Source organism: Nilaparvata lugens, chromosome 4 (assembly GCF_014356525.2).
Source record: "Nilaparvata lugens isolate BPH chromosome 4, ASM1435652v1, whole genome shotgun sequence".
Taxonomy (NCBI): domain Eukaryota; kingdom Metazoa; phylum Arthropoda; class Insecta; order Hemiptera; family Delphacidae; genus Nilaparvata; species Nilaparvata lugens.
In genome coordinates, this window is record NC_052507.1 from 21566339 (window position 1) to 21584540 (window position 18202).

An 18202-nucleotide genomic window follows, 5' to 3' on the forward strand; every position below is an offset into this window, starting at 1 on the left:
TATTCCGAAAACATATTCTTCTCAATCAATTGGTAGTGCTATCTATCAGTAATTGTTGAATTAAAAAATAGATTCGTAAAATCAGTGTTTCAAGGATGAATTTAATGTTTTCATAGTTGTTGATTGTCAATAGATAGTCCAGGAAATAGGCCTATGCGATGTACAATGAATTGCACAGAATTCCATCTTCCATTTTAAGCTAAGCTAAGCTGAATTCAAAATAAAATTTAATTTAGTCCTTCAGCAATTGATGTATTCAATATGAACTTTCTTTCATGAGATGAATATTTTTTTTTCAACATTTTCCAGTTTCTCAATGATAGGGAGTGATAATAATATTATTATTTGCATGGGTCTTCTAATGAACGATTATCTACAGCTGGTACTAATCAACTTCAACTCTAAACTACCGTTTTAATACTTCAAACTTCTCAATAATTCTAAGACCAATCCAGAATAAGCCAACCTACGACGAAACGGTTCAACTACTCAAGAAGATGGAAGAAAGGAAGCCAGGAGTAACTGCCGAGAAGATGAGTGAACAGAGGAGCAGTGAACAGACCTAAGGAAAAATCTGTTTTGATTAAATAGAAGGACATCCAGGGCACAGAGACAAAAATAAGTGATAACCTGAAAAAATTGTGAAAAAAACTGTTTCCAATGAGAACTTATTGAAAATAAAAAAGCGATCAATGTGCGGGTTGGGGGAGTGCTTCTAGTGATGGACTCCAGTGTGGACATAAATAAAATTTCTGGTGAGTCTACACTAAGAAATGCTGAATTTGAGGTGAGTGAGCCACATCAAATATGACCTAAATTAGTAATTTATAATGTCCCTGCCGAGCTGAGTAAGGGAGAATATTAGTCAGCGAAGTTTATAATATGAATCTGCAATATTCAATGCAGATCGAGCAATTCAAAAATTAATTCACGCCAATTCTCAAAATTGGTCCAAAAGACAAAAATCAGGTTAATTGGGTAGTGGAATGTGCAGCAGATTCAAGGAGCAGACTCAAAAATATGAGGAAAGTATGTATATATAGATTGGTGTTGGAGCGTAGTTAAGGACTACGTGTCTGTTAGTAGCCTATCCTTCCGCTGTCAACCATTAAATCATATTGGCCGTCACTGTAATCACCAATGCAGCCACACATGCAGCCACTGTGCCCAAACTGGTCATCAAATCAACGTCAAATCAATGTCAAAATTAAAACAAAAAAGAAGTATGTGCTAATTGCAAAAAACCAACAAAATTCAGCAAACCACAAAGTTAGTGACAAAAGCTGTCCAGAATATGAAAAAGCATTGACTATGGGTATTAAAAACTTTTTTCATAATACCATGTAAACAAAAAGTTTTCAGTAAACAAAAAGTTTCTATTGTAGCACGAAATAATACCTCTAGTAGAAATATATGTGAGATGCTTAACAAATTGAAAAATTTCAACATGACTGTAAAAACCCCAAAAAGTAGAACTAATCTTGTTTATAATTATGGAGAATATGTAGATTTAGCTATTTCTTTTGCATGCAAGGAAGGCAACAGCATGCTGTTTCCTAAGGGGCTCTCAAAATTTCCAAAATGCTCGAAAATTGATTTCAATGAATGGCTACAACTTACTAACACTGAAGCAGAGTATATAAAAGTTTTCTCTGGATAATCTAATTGTCAAGTATTCATTATAGAAACAAGCTAGCAAGCTCATCAGAGATTCATAAATACACTTGCTCTTCTGTACAGTTGGAGTTTAGTTAATTACCCCTTTATAGTAGGAATTGATATTTTCAAAACAATGCAATCCAAGATATACCGGCAATAGGTATGTTGAGTTCTGTATTGGAGAATGAAGCCCTACGTTTTGTATTTTACAATCAAGGAATTAGAAATATAAATTACTTAGAGATACCAAGTCAATATAATGCTAATGCTACAGAGTATCCTGCTGGATTTTTCGAGGGTGTGTCAAAGTACCAAAGATATGTTAATACAATGATAGACCTTCGTAATCTCCTTGAAAAGGCTGATGCTGAAAATGCCAAAATCTGCAAGCAGATTCTCAATGGTATATGTCATGACGTGACAAGTAGTAGAGCAATAAAGTAGAGCATTTGATGGAGTAAAAAGAAAAGATATGAACATATTTAATAATGAAATGGAAAAATTTCTATTAAAAACAAACACTCTATACCGAATGGGATACAGTCTAGAAGAAGGAGGCAAATATGTTGAATTCTTAGAAGAGGAGAATGAGTTCAAAACAACTGAAAAATACATATTAGTCATTAGAGATACAGAGCTTATGCTAGATGGCGAGCTAATAAGTAGAATTAATGAAATTCACATCAACAAGCCCAAATTCCCACTAATCAGTTGGATAGAAGGAGTACCTGGCTGTGGAAAATCTACATATATAATACGAAAGCACTCTCCAGGGAAAGATTTAGTTTTAACTCAAACTAGAGCAAGCATGAAGGATATAAGATATTCAGTCTCAGCACAATACACCAGTCATAACACACCTATCCAGCTTAGAACAGACTACAGGACAGTGGCATCATAATTATATTATTAATAATACATACAAGAAATATGAAAAAGTATACATTGATGAGGGGCCAATGATGCATGCAGGTTACATTGGCTTTATTGCAGAATTAAGTGGAGCAGTGGAAATAATAGTTGTGGATGACTCTAACCAGATTCCATACAATCATAGATAGATCACAAGTAGTTACCAAGTGGAACAAAATTTCAGATTTCTGTGAGCCGGAAGAATGTATAACAGTAACTAAGCGGTGTCCAGTGGATGTCTGTTTTGCACTTCAATCATTCTACCCAGGAATCAGCACAAAGAATGCCCAAGTGGGATCAATACTTCCAACTTTTAAAAACGGCGAAACTCATCAGCTTGAGGAAGATACTCTAATCCTCACATTTACACAAAAGGAGAAGAAAATTCTCACTGATCGCATGAAGTCCCAAAGAATCAACACAATTCACGAAGCGCAGGGGCTCACATCAAAGGATGTAATGTTAGTGAAGATTGACACAAGAGACAATTCAATTTATAACAGTGTATCACATGCTATTGTCGCAATATCCAGGCATACAGAAAGCTTCAGATATCTCACAACAGGCTACAATGATACAGTACAGGATATTATTGATAGATGAAGGACAGGACAGAAAAAGAGCTTTTGGTATGGACCAGAAAAAACTTGGAAGGAGAAGCCAATACTAAACATTGTAAAAATTGATGAATAATCTGGTAGAAGAGCTTGACTCAGAAGATATAAATTATACTGCAACTCTGGATCCTAAATATGTGTTTGATTGCTTGGAACAGTTCAACCTGAGAATAATTAGTTTCAATATCAGAAGCTACAGCAAGAATGTTGACAAGTTCCTGATCCAATTAGAGGACTTACAGTGTGACTTTGATGTAATTGTATTAACAGAATGCTGGATTTCTTGCAATACAACTCCACGCATAATAAGTAACTACAATCTATATGCAACAGAGAAGAATCATCCACAGAATGATGGAGTAATTGTATATGTTAGAACTGATATTAACGTTGAAGTTGAGGAGCCAGAAATTCGACACGCCAACTGTTTGAATCTCTGCCTCGAAACTCAAGGAAGTATATTTGTCATTACTACTACTACTATTCATTGACTCTACGGCCCTTGAAGAGCCTTGGCCTCCTCCACAAGCCTTTTCCATGCATCTCTGTCTTGTGCTCGCTGTCTCCACCTTCTCACGCCCAAGGATTGAAGGTCTGCCTCCACATCGTCCAACCATCTCTTGCGTGGTCGGCCTCGTTTTCTTTGTCCTCCTGGTTGCTGATACAGAGATATACGTGCTGTACGGGTTTCCGTCATACATTCCACATGGCCCAACCAACGAATTCGTGCTCTTATAATTTCAGTAACAATGCTCGGTTGCCCATACAGATTATAGAGCTCATCATTTTTTCTGAGTCGCCACCTATCAGCCTCTAACACTGGCCCATGAATTCTTCTTAGGATTTTTCTCCCCCATCGATTCGACAGCATCTTATTACAACTTGTCAACACCCATGTTTCACAAGCATACTGGTCGCAGAACTGTCTTATAAATTTCAATTGTACTGCTCCAGCTTCAGCCTTGATCTAAGGATTTTCTGTAGGCTGAAGTATGCCCTATTTCCAGCTCTTAATCTCTCTTTGATTTTCATTTTTTAGTGATCAGGGATCCAAGATATTTAAAACATTCTGGTGTTTTAAAACGATGTCCTTCCAGTGCAAGCTCTCCAGGTGTCCTTCTCTGGTTCATTCTCTATTCATCCTCATGTAAACAGTCTTACTTTCATTGACTGCCAAACCTGCTTTTTTTTACTCTTCCTCCAATTTTCTGAAACTTTCAATCAGATCCTCCTCCCTTCGGGCTAAGATGTCTACATCATCTGCATATGCTAGGCACTGTGCCATTCTAGTAAGCAGTGTACCTCCAGCATTAAAACCCATATTTCTGACTGCTCTTTCCAAGACAAGGTTGAACAGAGTGCTCATACCCCTCTCAATGTCGAACTCTCGAGAACTTTGACCAGCGATTCTAACTTCGATTTTGGTTCTTTAGCTCCTGCCTGGCTTCACTGACTTCTTTAAACCCGGGTCCCGTTCTGCAATTGTATGTTGGTTTTCCAAAAATCTGGACCCACCTCTCTCACCGATGGGATTCAACAAATTCTCAAAATACTCTGCCCATCGATCCAGAACTGCAGCTGGGTCCCCAGCCAGATTTCCATGTTTGTCTCTTATCAGTTCTGCTCTAGCTTGGAAACCCTTCTTCTCTTCTCTTACCAAGCTGTACATCTCCCTTATTCTTCTGTTTGTGGCTTGTTCCTGTATCTTTTCAATCTTCCTCCTCTCCCAAGCTCGTTTCTTCTCTCTACATATGTTTGCTGCCAGAGTCCTGACTCTTACAAACGCCTCTCTGGTATTCCTAACCACTCTTTGCAGTGCTCTCTGCCTTGCTTCATTTCTCATGCTTATTGCTTCTCTGCATTCTTGGTCAAACCATTCTTCCCTCCGAACAGGTCGCATGTTGCCTAATGTTCCCTCTGCTGCTTTTGTCAAAGCACCTTTCAATATTTCCCAATCACGCTCCATATCATTGACTCCCTCCATCTCTCCAGGTGCTAATAGATGCTTTACTTTCTCTTCATCCTGCACAGAAATTTCCCTTGTCTTTAATTTATCTGTGTCAAATTTTGTCACTCTTGGGTTTCTTATTGAATGCAGTCGTGATATTCTCTGCTTGCATGTTGCCATCACTTGATAGTGGTCAGAGTCCACGACTGTCCCTCTAAAGGCTCTTACATCCATTATATCTGAAGCATGCCGTCTATCTATGAGAACATGATCAATCTGGTTCTGTGTATGACTCATCAGGTGACTCCCATGTTGCCTTATGTATATTTTTATGGGGGAAGCAGGAGCTCACAATAGTCTTTCTGTTGCTGATTGCAAAGTCGATAAGTCGAGTACCATTATCATTTGACTCTTCATGTAGACTCTCCTTGCCTATTGCTGGTCTACAGCATTCTTTCCTCCCTTCCTTGGCATCCATGTCACCCAGAATAATTTCACATCATGAGCAGGAGCCTCATGGTATAGCTGCTCGAGCCTATCATAGAAAGCATCATCAGAATCCTCATCACTTTCCTTCGTTGGATCATGAGCAGAGATCAGCGTGATTGTGAAGAATCTACCTCTTATCCTAATTGAGCACAATCTCTCATCAATATCCTTGAAGTCTATAAGCTGTCGAGGGATCAAGTCAATATTCCCATGTAGTTGTAGGAGACTTCAATATCAACACCATAGAACCAAATTAGCATTGTCAACTGCATGATTATGAGAACTCACTCAGTGAATTTGGTTTTGCTCACTGTATTAAACAGCCTACTCGCGTACACGACAACACCGCTACATGCTTGGATCACATTTTAGTAAATTTCAAAAAAGACCTGATGCCAATATTTTTCAAAACAGACCACTACATCACTATTAATTAGAAACCTATTAATTAGACTTACGGAAGAAGCAAAAAACAATATTTTTCCCACATGTTTGGAAACTTAAGAGATGCAAAGCAGACATGGCAGGTGATACGTGAAATAACTGAAGTTCAGAGACCAAGAACACAAATAAAAAAACTGGATGTACAAGGAAGAGAATTGAGACTGGGAGAGAATGATGAAGACATTGCAAAAGTTTTCAACAGATTTTTCAAAAATATTGGATCTGAACTGGCACAAAATATATTAAACAATCAACAACCTGCAGACAAACCCACAGTTACAAACACTAAAGTATGTGAGACATAATATTTTTTACACCTGTAGATGAAGAAGAAATGATAAAAAAAATCAGCAGTCTCAAATCAAACAGCGCACCAGGCCCAGATAACTTCAGACCAGAGCTCTTCAAACAGCATCCTGAATTTGTGGACATACTATAGATCTCTGCACACTGCATATGGTCTGCATCTTAACAAAAAGGGAGAATTGAAATTGGTTGAAGAAATGTTTGCAGTCATCAGCAGTGCTGACATGGAACAATCAAAGCCTCAGATCTGTTCTTCCGGACAGGGTAATGTGGACCATGTTCTTTTGTCTAATTCGCTGAATCATGAAGGATTTTCCAATGTTGATGCGGGTGATTTTTTGGGAGTCGGTGCTCATTGCCCAGTGATAACCTGAGTGACATTGGGCTGCTGGATGGGTCAGTTTCAAGCTTAGGGGAGTTGTGGTTGGGGCTATTGTTCCTAAATCTCTGGTCGGCAGTACAAAGGTGTTAAGTCAATTTTTGGTCAAAATGAGTTATGTCAATAGGAAAATGTAGAAAAAATTTGCTTTCAGATGGTACAAACGGCATAAGTCTAATATGAATATTACCTGAGTTATTGATGATGGTATTTTAGTCACATCTCACATCATGATGTAAAGGAATTTCACAGAATGGTACAAACGTCTTAAGTTGACTTATAACATTAGTATCATCTGTGATGAATTTCCCATTGTGGTACAAAAGTCTCAAGTCAACAAATGGCATTCATATCGCACCACTCGCGTTCCAACTTTTGGTACTTAAATCTTACTTGTGGCGTTGGTACCACTGACACGTTTTTAGAATTATCATACTGGCAATGGCATAACACAGATTGAGCATTGAACATTGGACACTTGGAAAACATGACTGTATGGAATTGATTTGTTTTTGATAAGAGAGAGTAGGGTTGAGTTTGTTCGTTTGTGCATGTGTTCGTTGGTCGCATCAAAACATGTCAACTTGTGGATTGCATACCGGAAAAACGGGAATGATTTAGATCTTCAAATTTTGCACATAGATTCTAAAAATATCAATCTCGTGCAACTGGAAGCCCACATTTTAATTTTCCTTCTAGATTTTTCAAAATTAATGTTTAAATTCCATTAATGGTACATTTGATTTCATTAAGAAATCACCAAATCATATATGGTCGAAATTAAAAAAGGAACATCTGTTTCTATATTGCTTTCTACCTGAAAAACATAGTTTTGAAACTACGTTTTCCTGATGCACTGTTTAGGCCTACACGTGGCAAGGATTATTAATTTTTCAGCTAGAAATTTTTAAGACAAAGTGCTAAATAAACGTTTACAGTTTCATCAATGCTGTATCGGCAATATGAAAACGCATGCAGTTAATATGTATTTGAATGAAGGTGTTGTTATTTATATAAAGAAATTATATTCTTCCATTTTTATTTAATAAAAATTTCAAAATTATTCGTGTCCTGATAGATTGACTGACTCACTGTACAGTCAGTCGAAAATTTTAATATTGGAATGAGGGGTATATTGGCAAGCTGAGCAAAAAAAATGTCATATGCACCTTTTCGTTATATCTTCAAATGAAAAATGAGTTTTGTGGGTTGTCAAAACTCCCTCTGAAAGGTAAACTATTCATTTATTCTATCTTTTAGTAAAATAACAATGATCATCCATCCATGTATCATCCTCTATACTATAATGAAGGAAAGAACTGGATTATAAATGTAGCCTATACAGGTGTAAAGTATAGGGAAATTATGTTTGACGCATTATCTCGTCAGAACTACTGGACTGATTAACTTGAAAATTTGTGTATAGATTCTTGCTTAACCGAGGGTGGTTATAGATCAATTTTAAATTCTTCAAGATTTGATTACATCAGTTTTCAGTTTGTCAAGTTTTCAATTATTCGTCATGCTTCCAGTTTGTACGGAAGCAGCAGAAGATTTCTCTTGAGAGGTTAGACTGATTTATCAAAAATTTGAGTTTGATTCAATTTTTATTATCATGCCTGAGGAGTTGCATTCTGGCTAAGTATTCATAGAATGGAACAAAATGACAATTTTGATAGTCATCAGCAAATAAAAACTCACACGTATCTGTCATGTTTATGAAGGCTGTTTCTGATTTCCCACACATCCATACAATCAACCATAAATTTCTAGTTCCAGGACATACTCACATGGAATGTGATGTTGATCTTTCAATCATTGAAAAACGAAAGAGAAAGACCCAGGTACCAATTTATCACCCACATGACTGTTACCAGTTGGTACGGTCATGTGGCAAGAAGAATCCATTTGTGGTACACGAAATGAAGCAGGATCATTTTTTTAGCTTTTCCCAGTTGTTGAAAGAGGGTTTAGTTCTCAAGAAAAGAAACAATGTGAACAATTTTTCTGGACCATACAATGGTTCCAGTATGTGAAGTCTGAAGTGGGTATTGTGCGTTACAAAGAGAGTTTAGGGGAAAATGTACCATTCAAAAGAATAAATTTCAAGAGAAGGGGGAAAACATTATGTCATTTACATGTGAAAAATCATACAACGGGATTTTACCAATTAGTTTGGAGAAGAAAAATGATCTTTTGCCTCTGATTCCACCTCTATTCCACGAATTTTACAGGAGTCTGATGCTTCAACCTGCGTGATGTGAATGATTCCCCTGCATGATTCCCATGCTTCAACCTGCGAGATGTAAATATTGATGAAGAGAATAATAATTGATTTATTTTTTCATTAAACTAAGTAATATTCCAAATCAAATAAATATATTTTTCATCTGAAAGAGTATTTTGATCAATTTATTACCTGATCTAATCTATATGCAAGGAATCTGGTATTTTAGACATAAATCAACAATCATTCATCAATATGGATGCTCTCAATGGCTTAAGTCATAAAATTTGAATAAATATCAAATTCTATCTGATATTGATTAAATGCATCAGTACCATTCAGAACTGTGGATGAAAACGAATATAATGTGTTAACTTTGAAATTTAATGTGTTTCAAGTCTTGTGTTAGAATTTTTTGATATCTTCTTTCCTCTCTACTGGAACAGTACTTTGTACTGCTGACCAGAGAAATATCCAGGGAATTGCCAGAAAATTTGAGTTGTTGGAGGATTTTTGTTTAGGACATGATGGTTTTGATTTTGTCTGTGTGTCAGAGCAGTGGCTTAGCAGTTCTGGCAGAGAGCAGTGTGTCATCCCCGGCTATTAGTTGGCATCCTTTTATGCTAGAGAGGAAGGATCACACAGAGGTAGGTACGCTAATCTTCTGTGCTGATCACCTAACTTGTCAACAAATAGAGGTGTCTCAATTCTGTGTTCAAAGGCACATAGAGGCATGTGCAGTGCGTGTTCAGTCACATAAGTTGATAGTGGTCTCTTTGTACCGCACTCCTGACAGTGATCCAGACCTGTTTTTGGAAAATTTGGAAGAGATACTACGATTTTTTCTCTCTGGGTGGTGTAAGTACAGGATTGTTCTTGGAGGTGACTTGAATGCTCATTTTGAGAAATCAAAAGACTTCTAGGGATTTCGTCAATTTGCTTTGTCAGTTTGATTTCTATTGTTGTAATTCAAAACCCACTCGTAACCTGGCATGCCTGGACAATGTTTTCTCCAACGCTTGTTTGGGTGATGTTAGATCTGACATACTCCCTTTCCTCTACTCAGATCATGATGCTGTCAAATTTGAACTGCGTGACATGGTGGAGACATTAGAACCAGGTGCAAAGGTGGATGCCTCAGTCAAAACTTTCAGGTGTATTTCGGCTGGTAATGTTGATCATTTCAAGAACTGTATATCCAGGATTGATTGGAATTTGGAATTGGGTCTGTCTGATGAGGATTATATGAGCTCCAGTCATAGTTTACCATCTTCTGCGGTTTTTTAAAGTTTTTCAGTTCTTTGATGTATCATTTTGACATTGCATGTCCTAAAAGGCATACAAGTACAAGACGAATTCCCAACACTCTAAGATCACAGAAAAGTAAGAACTCATGGTTCACTATGGAGCTTGCATCAATGCGTCTTAATTTAATGTCAGCCTATGATTCTTTCAAGGTCTTGGGTACGCATCAGGCTGGTTGTGATTATAGGGTCATGAGGGGGAGGTACAGAGAGGCAATTAAAATGGCAAAGCTGAATTATAACTGCAGAGTGATAGACAACTCATCTAATTAATGCAGAGCAGCCTGGTCAATCATTAACAAACTGAGGCCTGGAAAAAGTAAAAGGAACATAACTTCAATCCATGCATATCCTTTGCATAGTTTTTCGCAAATTGTGTGGGAGAAATAAGAAGAGGGATTAGGCAGACTGATGTCTCTTTTGATGGGCTTTTGGGTAGTTGCCCTGTCTCCACTGCTAGCTTCAATTGGAAGCTCATCACTCCTGAGGATGCAAGTAGAGTGATAAGGAATCTAAAATCATCAAGATCTGGGGCCTTTATGATTTCTCCAAATCTCTCATGAAGGAAATTGGTGAGTGGGTTGCTAAGCCGTTGTCGGTGTGCATTAATGCCTGCTTCAGAGAAGGAGATTCCCAGATTCCCTCAAGATTGCCCGAGTGTTTCCAATTTTCAAGAAGGGTAACAGAGAGGATCCAGCAGACTACCGGCCAATATCACTTATCCCTGTCTTGGCTGAAGTTTTTGAATGTATTATAGCTGGATCAGCTATATTAGCAAACATTTTTGAGAAATGTATCAAATCAATATGGCTTTAAATCAAACTGTAGTACCAATGATGCAATCCACAATGTCATTTCACAAATAACAGAAAAAATCTACTGTGAGGAGAAACCACTGGCAATTTTCCTGGACCTGAAAAAAGCATTTGATACTGTGTCACATGATATTCTGCTGGAGAGACTCTACAACTATGTAATCAGAAGAGTGGTATGAGATCTATTCAAAAGCTACTTATAAAACCGGACCCAGAGTGTCAGAGTCAATGGACAAAGAAGCAGCAAGCTCAAAGTTGAATATGGAGTACCGCAAGGTACTAATATCACCACCTTTGCAGATGACATGTTCTTTTGTTTTCAGGACCAACATGCCCAATAGCATGGAGTAAAGCTGAAACTGGATTACAGAAAATCTCACATTGGCTAAATAAGAATCTGCTCACTCCTAACTATGACAAGACCCACTTTCTTACTTTCTCAGCTACACAACATGGACAGCCCACAGAAAACCTTCTAACAGTCAACTTCTCCAACACCACGGCATTCACTATCCATAGAAAACCAACAATAAGATTCCTCGGCATTATATTGAATTCTTTTTTAAGCTGCAAGAAGTTAAGAAAAATAATATTCAAGTTCAAAATGCTGAGAACAATATTATAGACGAGAGGTGCATGAAGATGGTCTACTATTCCCTAGTTCAGTCTTTGCTTACCTTTGGAATTGTAGGATGGGGAGGAACAGACTACATTCACCTCGACCCCTTATAAAAGTGCAAAAACTAATAATTAAAATCATCAAGCAGAAGTCACCTCGTTATCCATCTGACCAGCTCTACAATGAGTTTGGTGTGATAGACGCAATACAACTTTACTCCCTAGAAATTTTGAAGACAATGAAGACAATTATTTGCAGACTGCACAAGAACCCAGAAAGCTTTCAAAACAGAAAACACTGTCATAACACAAGAAATAGAAGCCTACTTATCACGAACGTGGCTAGGAAGGCAACATACCAATGAAACTTCAACCACCTAGCACCAAAACTCCACAATTTACTTCCTGTACACATCAAGATAATAGAAAACTCATAAAATTTTAAATGCACTGTTAAAAACTGGATCACAACAACTGGAAGACATAATATAGTAAACATAGTCTCGAACAATATGTGAGCTCACTTACCCAATGTATTTGCACCCCCACTCTAGATTTAATTGTATTACTACTGCTCCTGCTCTAGAACATGGGTTTCCCATAGTTGAATAGGTTAATTTCCAAAATGCAATTAATTTATATTTGTAGTAAATTTTATCATATAATGTATTTTTGAATATTATGTAAATTTCATTGATTAGATTGTTTATTTGTATATTAATGGAAATAACATTTATTTGTAATTGTATTTGTAATACCAATACACGATATTATCACAGGGTGACGTGTTTATTATACAGCTGGTAACTTTAGATGTTAAATTATAGGTAGCCCCTTGACCGAAAATTTTGAAAACATAGGTCTGTAAAATGGATTAATTAATAATAATAATTATTAGCCCCCCTATTGAAATTTCTGCTCAGAAATCATCCCCAATATTCACACAACATATATCCCCAAAGTTTCATGCCGTTCTGTCAAGTAGTTTTTGAGTCTATAGGGAACAAACAAACTAACACACTAACAGACATTCATTTATATATATATATATATATAGATATATATATATAATATAAATATAGACAGGATACACACGACACGGATAGATTAAAACCACTTAAAAACTTACATTTAAACGGGAATTTTCGGGGAGCTGGGCCCCCTTTGTCAATCAACCAGTTCCTGTCTATATTTATATTATAAAACTTTAAAGTGTTTTCTGTTAAGTGCTATATATATATATATATATATATATATATATATAATATATATATATATATATATATATATATATAATATATATATATATAGTCCAAAAAGTAGGTAATGTTCCATACACTTGAATTCAGGTCCAATTTTCAGTCCAAACATTTGGAAACAGAAAAGTTCTAATTTAGATTGTTCACAAAACAAATTAAATAACAAAATAACACTCACTAATCACTTAAACCTGTAAAATAATTATTAACTTTGAAAATATTATGATATACTCTAATTTAGAATGATATACCATGTCATGTCAACAAGTCATATTATTTTGATCAAGTCGATTAAAATTTCTAGATAACATTTCTTGTGAGATAAGCTAATTGATTCAACAGCTGAACATAATTTTGTCTCTCTCGCACACAGGCATTACTCGCATCTTCTGTTATCGACAGATGACGAAATCTTCATCTGTTTTTCCAAGGATTAATAATATTATTATTATTATTATGTCCTTCAGCGAGTTTTCCCAGGGATGAAACCTAGAGCAATCGAATTTTTATATCATAAACCTACTCTGTTCCAAATTTCGTAAAAATCGTTAAAGCCGTTTTTGAGATCCGTTGGACATCAATAGCTATATAAATAACTAGTAGTTCTGTGAACAGTAAACCTCACGCAGTTTTGTCATTCACATGTATCTGATGTCACCTGTTCAAATTGATTCAGTTGAATCACACAATTCACAGTTGAATCATTATTCACTCTTAAAAACTGTTATTAATCTGTTTTCTCCAAGATCAGAAACTCACTTATGTTAATAAACTCAGTTGACGTTTGAATTTGTATCCCATATAATCCAGTTCCGTGATAATCTTTCCATCTGATGAAAATATTTCTCAACTATTTTAAAATTAATTTTTTTTCAATCAAGAATATTGTAATTCCTTTAGCATTATTTAGTTCATTTTTTATTTTATTTTCAATCACCTATTAAATTTGTTTTTCAAACGTGAGAATATTGATCCTGATGGGCACGCATCATAGAAAATATTGAAATCCTACCTTATAGAAATAGACATGGTCAGACATCTGTGTAATGCATGCAATGAAAAATCCACTTTTCGCCACACTGCACAGAAAGCAGATGTTTTCCAGTCCCTACGTAGATCTGAAAGACCTTGTTTGCAGACGACTCTCGTCTGACGTCAGAAAAGGGTTTCTTTTCTGGTCTAGGCCAGAAAGTTGTCTCTTTCCAGCCGCTCATGGAAGTAGTTAATAAGTCATCCGCTAGATCGGGCGAGTGTCCACTTTCATCATCAGCTGAAGTCGCCATGATTTCAGTTCCAGTTTCGAATCAAACTAATTCGCTTCACAACCAGTTTTATTCAATTATTTATTGTTGATCAGCGCATTCCAAATTTTCAAAAATGCTTGAAGATGACGACGCCTGTGATATTCCAAGTGAAATTTTAAAAGAATCTGAAATCCTGACTGCAAATCTTCTACCACTAAAATCAAGAGATAGGTACGATAACAAGTATTCTTTATTTATTTTGTCAGCAATACCTGTAGTGTGGCGAAAAATATCGTTCGCACCACGGGCAAAAATGTTTTTCCGGCTCTCAATCTTTTTTAGTCCTCGGCCTACGGCCTCGGACTTGAAACCCGATTTCGAGCCGGAAAAATCTCATTTTCTGCTCTAGGTGCGAAATATACTATTTCAGCTGATTGATTATAAATAATTCTATAGTCTGATTGAACCCATCTTGGAAGTAGATGATATTTAATATAGTGATATCAGAGTATGGAGGAATTCCTTTTCTTTTCTTGATAATATTATTATCTTTAAAATGCAAAATTTCAAAAGACCTTGTGTATACATCGACGCGCAGTTGAAAAAGGAATATTCCTGCCAAATCTCATCGAATTCTATCAACACGTTTGGCCGTAATCGCGTTACATACAGACAGACAGAAGCAAATCAAGTTGAAACATAGACCTCACTATGTTCGCTCAACCAGATATAAAAATAAAAATATACAGAAATTGCTCACTTGATATAATAGGATACTATAATAATTACTAAATATTTAAGTATTTATATTCACAGTACTAGACAATCAAATAGCGCAATCTCTGGTGGCAGAAGTTCCCCATATATAGAGTTCACATCTTCTCCATGAAAGCGCTAGCGTTCATATTTTTATATCTGGTGAGCGAACGTTGTGAGGTCTATGTTTCAATTTGATTTGCTTTTGTCTGTCTGTATGTAACGCGATTACGGCCAAACGTGTTGATAGAATTCGATGAGATTTGGCAGGAATATTCCTTTTTCAACTGCGCGTCGATGTATACACAAGGTCTTTTGAAATTTTGCATTTTCATGCTGCTCCTCCAAGGTCTATAAATTTAATACATGCACAGATAAGAAAGAATTCCTTCAACTTTGTGATACAGGTCATGACACAGTCCCGTGATGCATTGCAAAATCGCCATTTTATGGGGTTCTAGTTCACCAATTTACAAATTTATCAGCTGTTATCATTACAGATTGAACAACATGATGTGTTATTTTGTTATATTGTTCAAGGAATATTGCTTGGCTTTGAATTGTAAAATAAATTCTTCCCTCAGAATAATAATAATTATTTAGACTCCAACTAGGAACTGAATTGTTGATTTTTAGATTGGGAACTTCAAACTCTTTTTGAGGTTTGCCTTTTGTCCCAAGGCCTTATGAAAAATAACAAGTTACAAGAATAAGAACAATTTTTAATAATTAAAAAATGAATTATTAAACCATTTATTATTGGAATTTCATTATTAAAAAATTTAAAACCTGAATTTTCATATTATCTGAACCAGAATATTGTTTTTAAAAAGCATAATGCATGATTTGGTTATGAGCAGATTGGAATATTTCAAATTTACCGCCATAAAACCCCATAAAATGGCCGCTCCATAAGGAACACGAGTGTCATGACCTGTATTTATAGACTTTGCTGCTTCTAAATTTGGTTATGTACCCAGTTGAAGTGATAGTATTTGGGAGTGATGGGGTAGAAAAAAGTATAATATTTCACCTTGTATCATCTATCATGACGAGTAATTTCTTTGCAAATGTTTACAGATTTTTACAAAGTAAGTAAACCCAAAAATTAATTTCGATTGCGCATGTTTATCGATTTATCAAAAGAGCTATACTGTCATTGCTCAAAATCCGACAATTATTGTGACTTGAGCCATTAAAGCTGCGGTTGCACTGGAGTTGATAACACGAGTTACTAACATAATGTTATTAATTTGACTGAATCGTCAAAAAATTATCTTAACAGAAGTTAATAACTTGTGTTTTTACAGAAAATCCCTTGTTATTGAGGAAAATATTATTAGCATAATGTTAATGACTTTTGTTATAAACTTCAGCTAATAACAGTAAGTTAATGTTAAAAACTCTTGTTATTAACTCCGGTGTAAACCCAGCATTGATTCTCACATACTCACAATAATGTTTATCGAACATTTTCCAGCTCTCTGAATTCGGAGCCAAGTGGAAATATCACTTGGACATTGGACAGTATGAGGTTCTGCGCTTCCAATGATATTGGAGAGACAAATACTTCAACTGATAGAATAAAATTTAATGTTCAGCAAGGTCATTTGCAGACATATTATATACCGGAGAATAAAAAATCAAATAGGATCTTCCAACTCGGACGATTTTGGACCAAGGAGCTTAATCCCACAGGAGAAATGATGAAGTGAGTCAATCATCTATGCAGATAAAAGTTAACTGGTATCTTATCTTGAAATATTATTTGTCTAGTGTAACTGATTACAATGATACAGTTGATTTGGTTGTTCATTATATAAATCATCATGATCCATGGATAAGTAAAGACTATGACAAATCACTATAAAATATTCATTCAATTTTTATTTAATGTTAATAATAGCATTTTTAAGAAGCTTTTACACCAAAGTCTTTGGCAAAATTTATGATTCAATTATTGAGACATGTTAATGACAAATAATTATTTTGTATTTTTGCATTATGGGTGACATTTGTCAGTGATAAATTGTATCTCTCATCCTCATTGGTGGAAACTCTGTACAATATCCATCCAAATGATGCCATTTCTCTGACGTTTCGACGGCAGGAGATTAAAGTCAAGTACGAGTATATCAACATTAGTAGACAGTAGACTGTCTACTAAATTCAATTCAGCCAACTAGAAGCTCCAAAATAATCATACTACAATATCCGAAAGATTTATCTAATTCCAACAACATTGACTATGGTGAATATAACTTCAAACTCTTGAAATCAAATTATTTTGAGGACAAAATTTTATTTTTCACCCTGTAAATTTATTCAGAGTGGACAAATACCAATACTATTGCCAAGTGTTGTAGAATATTTCTAAAGCTTCAAAATGACATCTAGTTTAAGGCCTCTTTCACACAGCAGAACCCTGGCTCCTGAAGATCATATTACGGAAGATCATATTTCACATTTCGCAGCTCTCCTGTGCTTTCACATGGGGATCTTACAAATAAGCCGACGGATCTAACAATTACGCCGACGTTTGCTCAAAGTATGACTCATCACTTTTTCTCAAATTCTAACTTCCTTAAAAATATAGATAGAAGATTTCGGATTTGGATTCAGCGTTCCCAAATTCTTTAAAGCGTAAGTCCCATTTCCAAAAATACCCGAAAACAAGGGAGTTATAGCTGTTTTTAATATAGCTTTCCATTATCATAATTATCATTACATAGTAAACGTACAAAGATAATAATACTCCTGCCTCACGAAGAGACAGGCAAAGGTTTTAAGAAGTTTTCAAACACCTAAAAATATTAAACATAAACATTTTCAATTTTTAAAAGTACAAAAAAATTAAACTTTGTAAAGACGAATCCAAATATGAACTCATAAATCATCTCCACTCATCACCCAATAGAATACGAGGAAAAGAACAAGTAAACTTCACCGAATCTCAATTATCATTCAACAATCTAATTTATCAGGTTCAAATAGTTGAATATTAGTCCAGAATACCAGTAAATATTTCTTTGCAACAATCAGAAAAATCTATTATGAACATACAGTATAAACATTGTGGTGATCTGAATCGACCTATGGTAATAATAGGAAGAATGAAATATGTCATTCCATTCCAACTAAAACGAAACTGATGTCTGTGTTTGTATTAGAACTGCTGAGTGGATAATGCATACTGAGAAAGTCATGAATAGTCCAGACCAGCCT

The 18202-nt window shown here is 35.6% G+C and overlaps 1 protein-coding gene across 5 annotated transcripts in view; it reads left to right on the plus strand.

The window, feature by feature from the left end:
* LOC111047365 overlaps positions 1-18202 on the plus strand; it is an 85329-nt gene that overhangs the window by 49861 nt on the left and 17266 nt on the right. For 4 of the 5 annotated variants that reach the window (XM_039426939.1, XM_039426940.1, XM_039426941.1 and 1 more), the window contains one exon: positions 16458-16688. In XM_039426939.1, the coding sequence (XP_039282873.1) occupies positions 16458-16688 (231 nt within the window). Of the gene's footprint in view, positions 1-16457; positions 16689-18202 lie in introns of those variants that run through there. The other variant, XM_039426943.1, reaches the window with a different exon arrangement.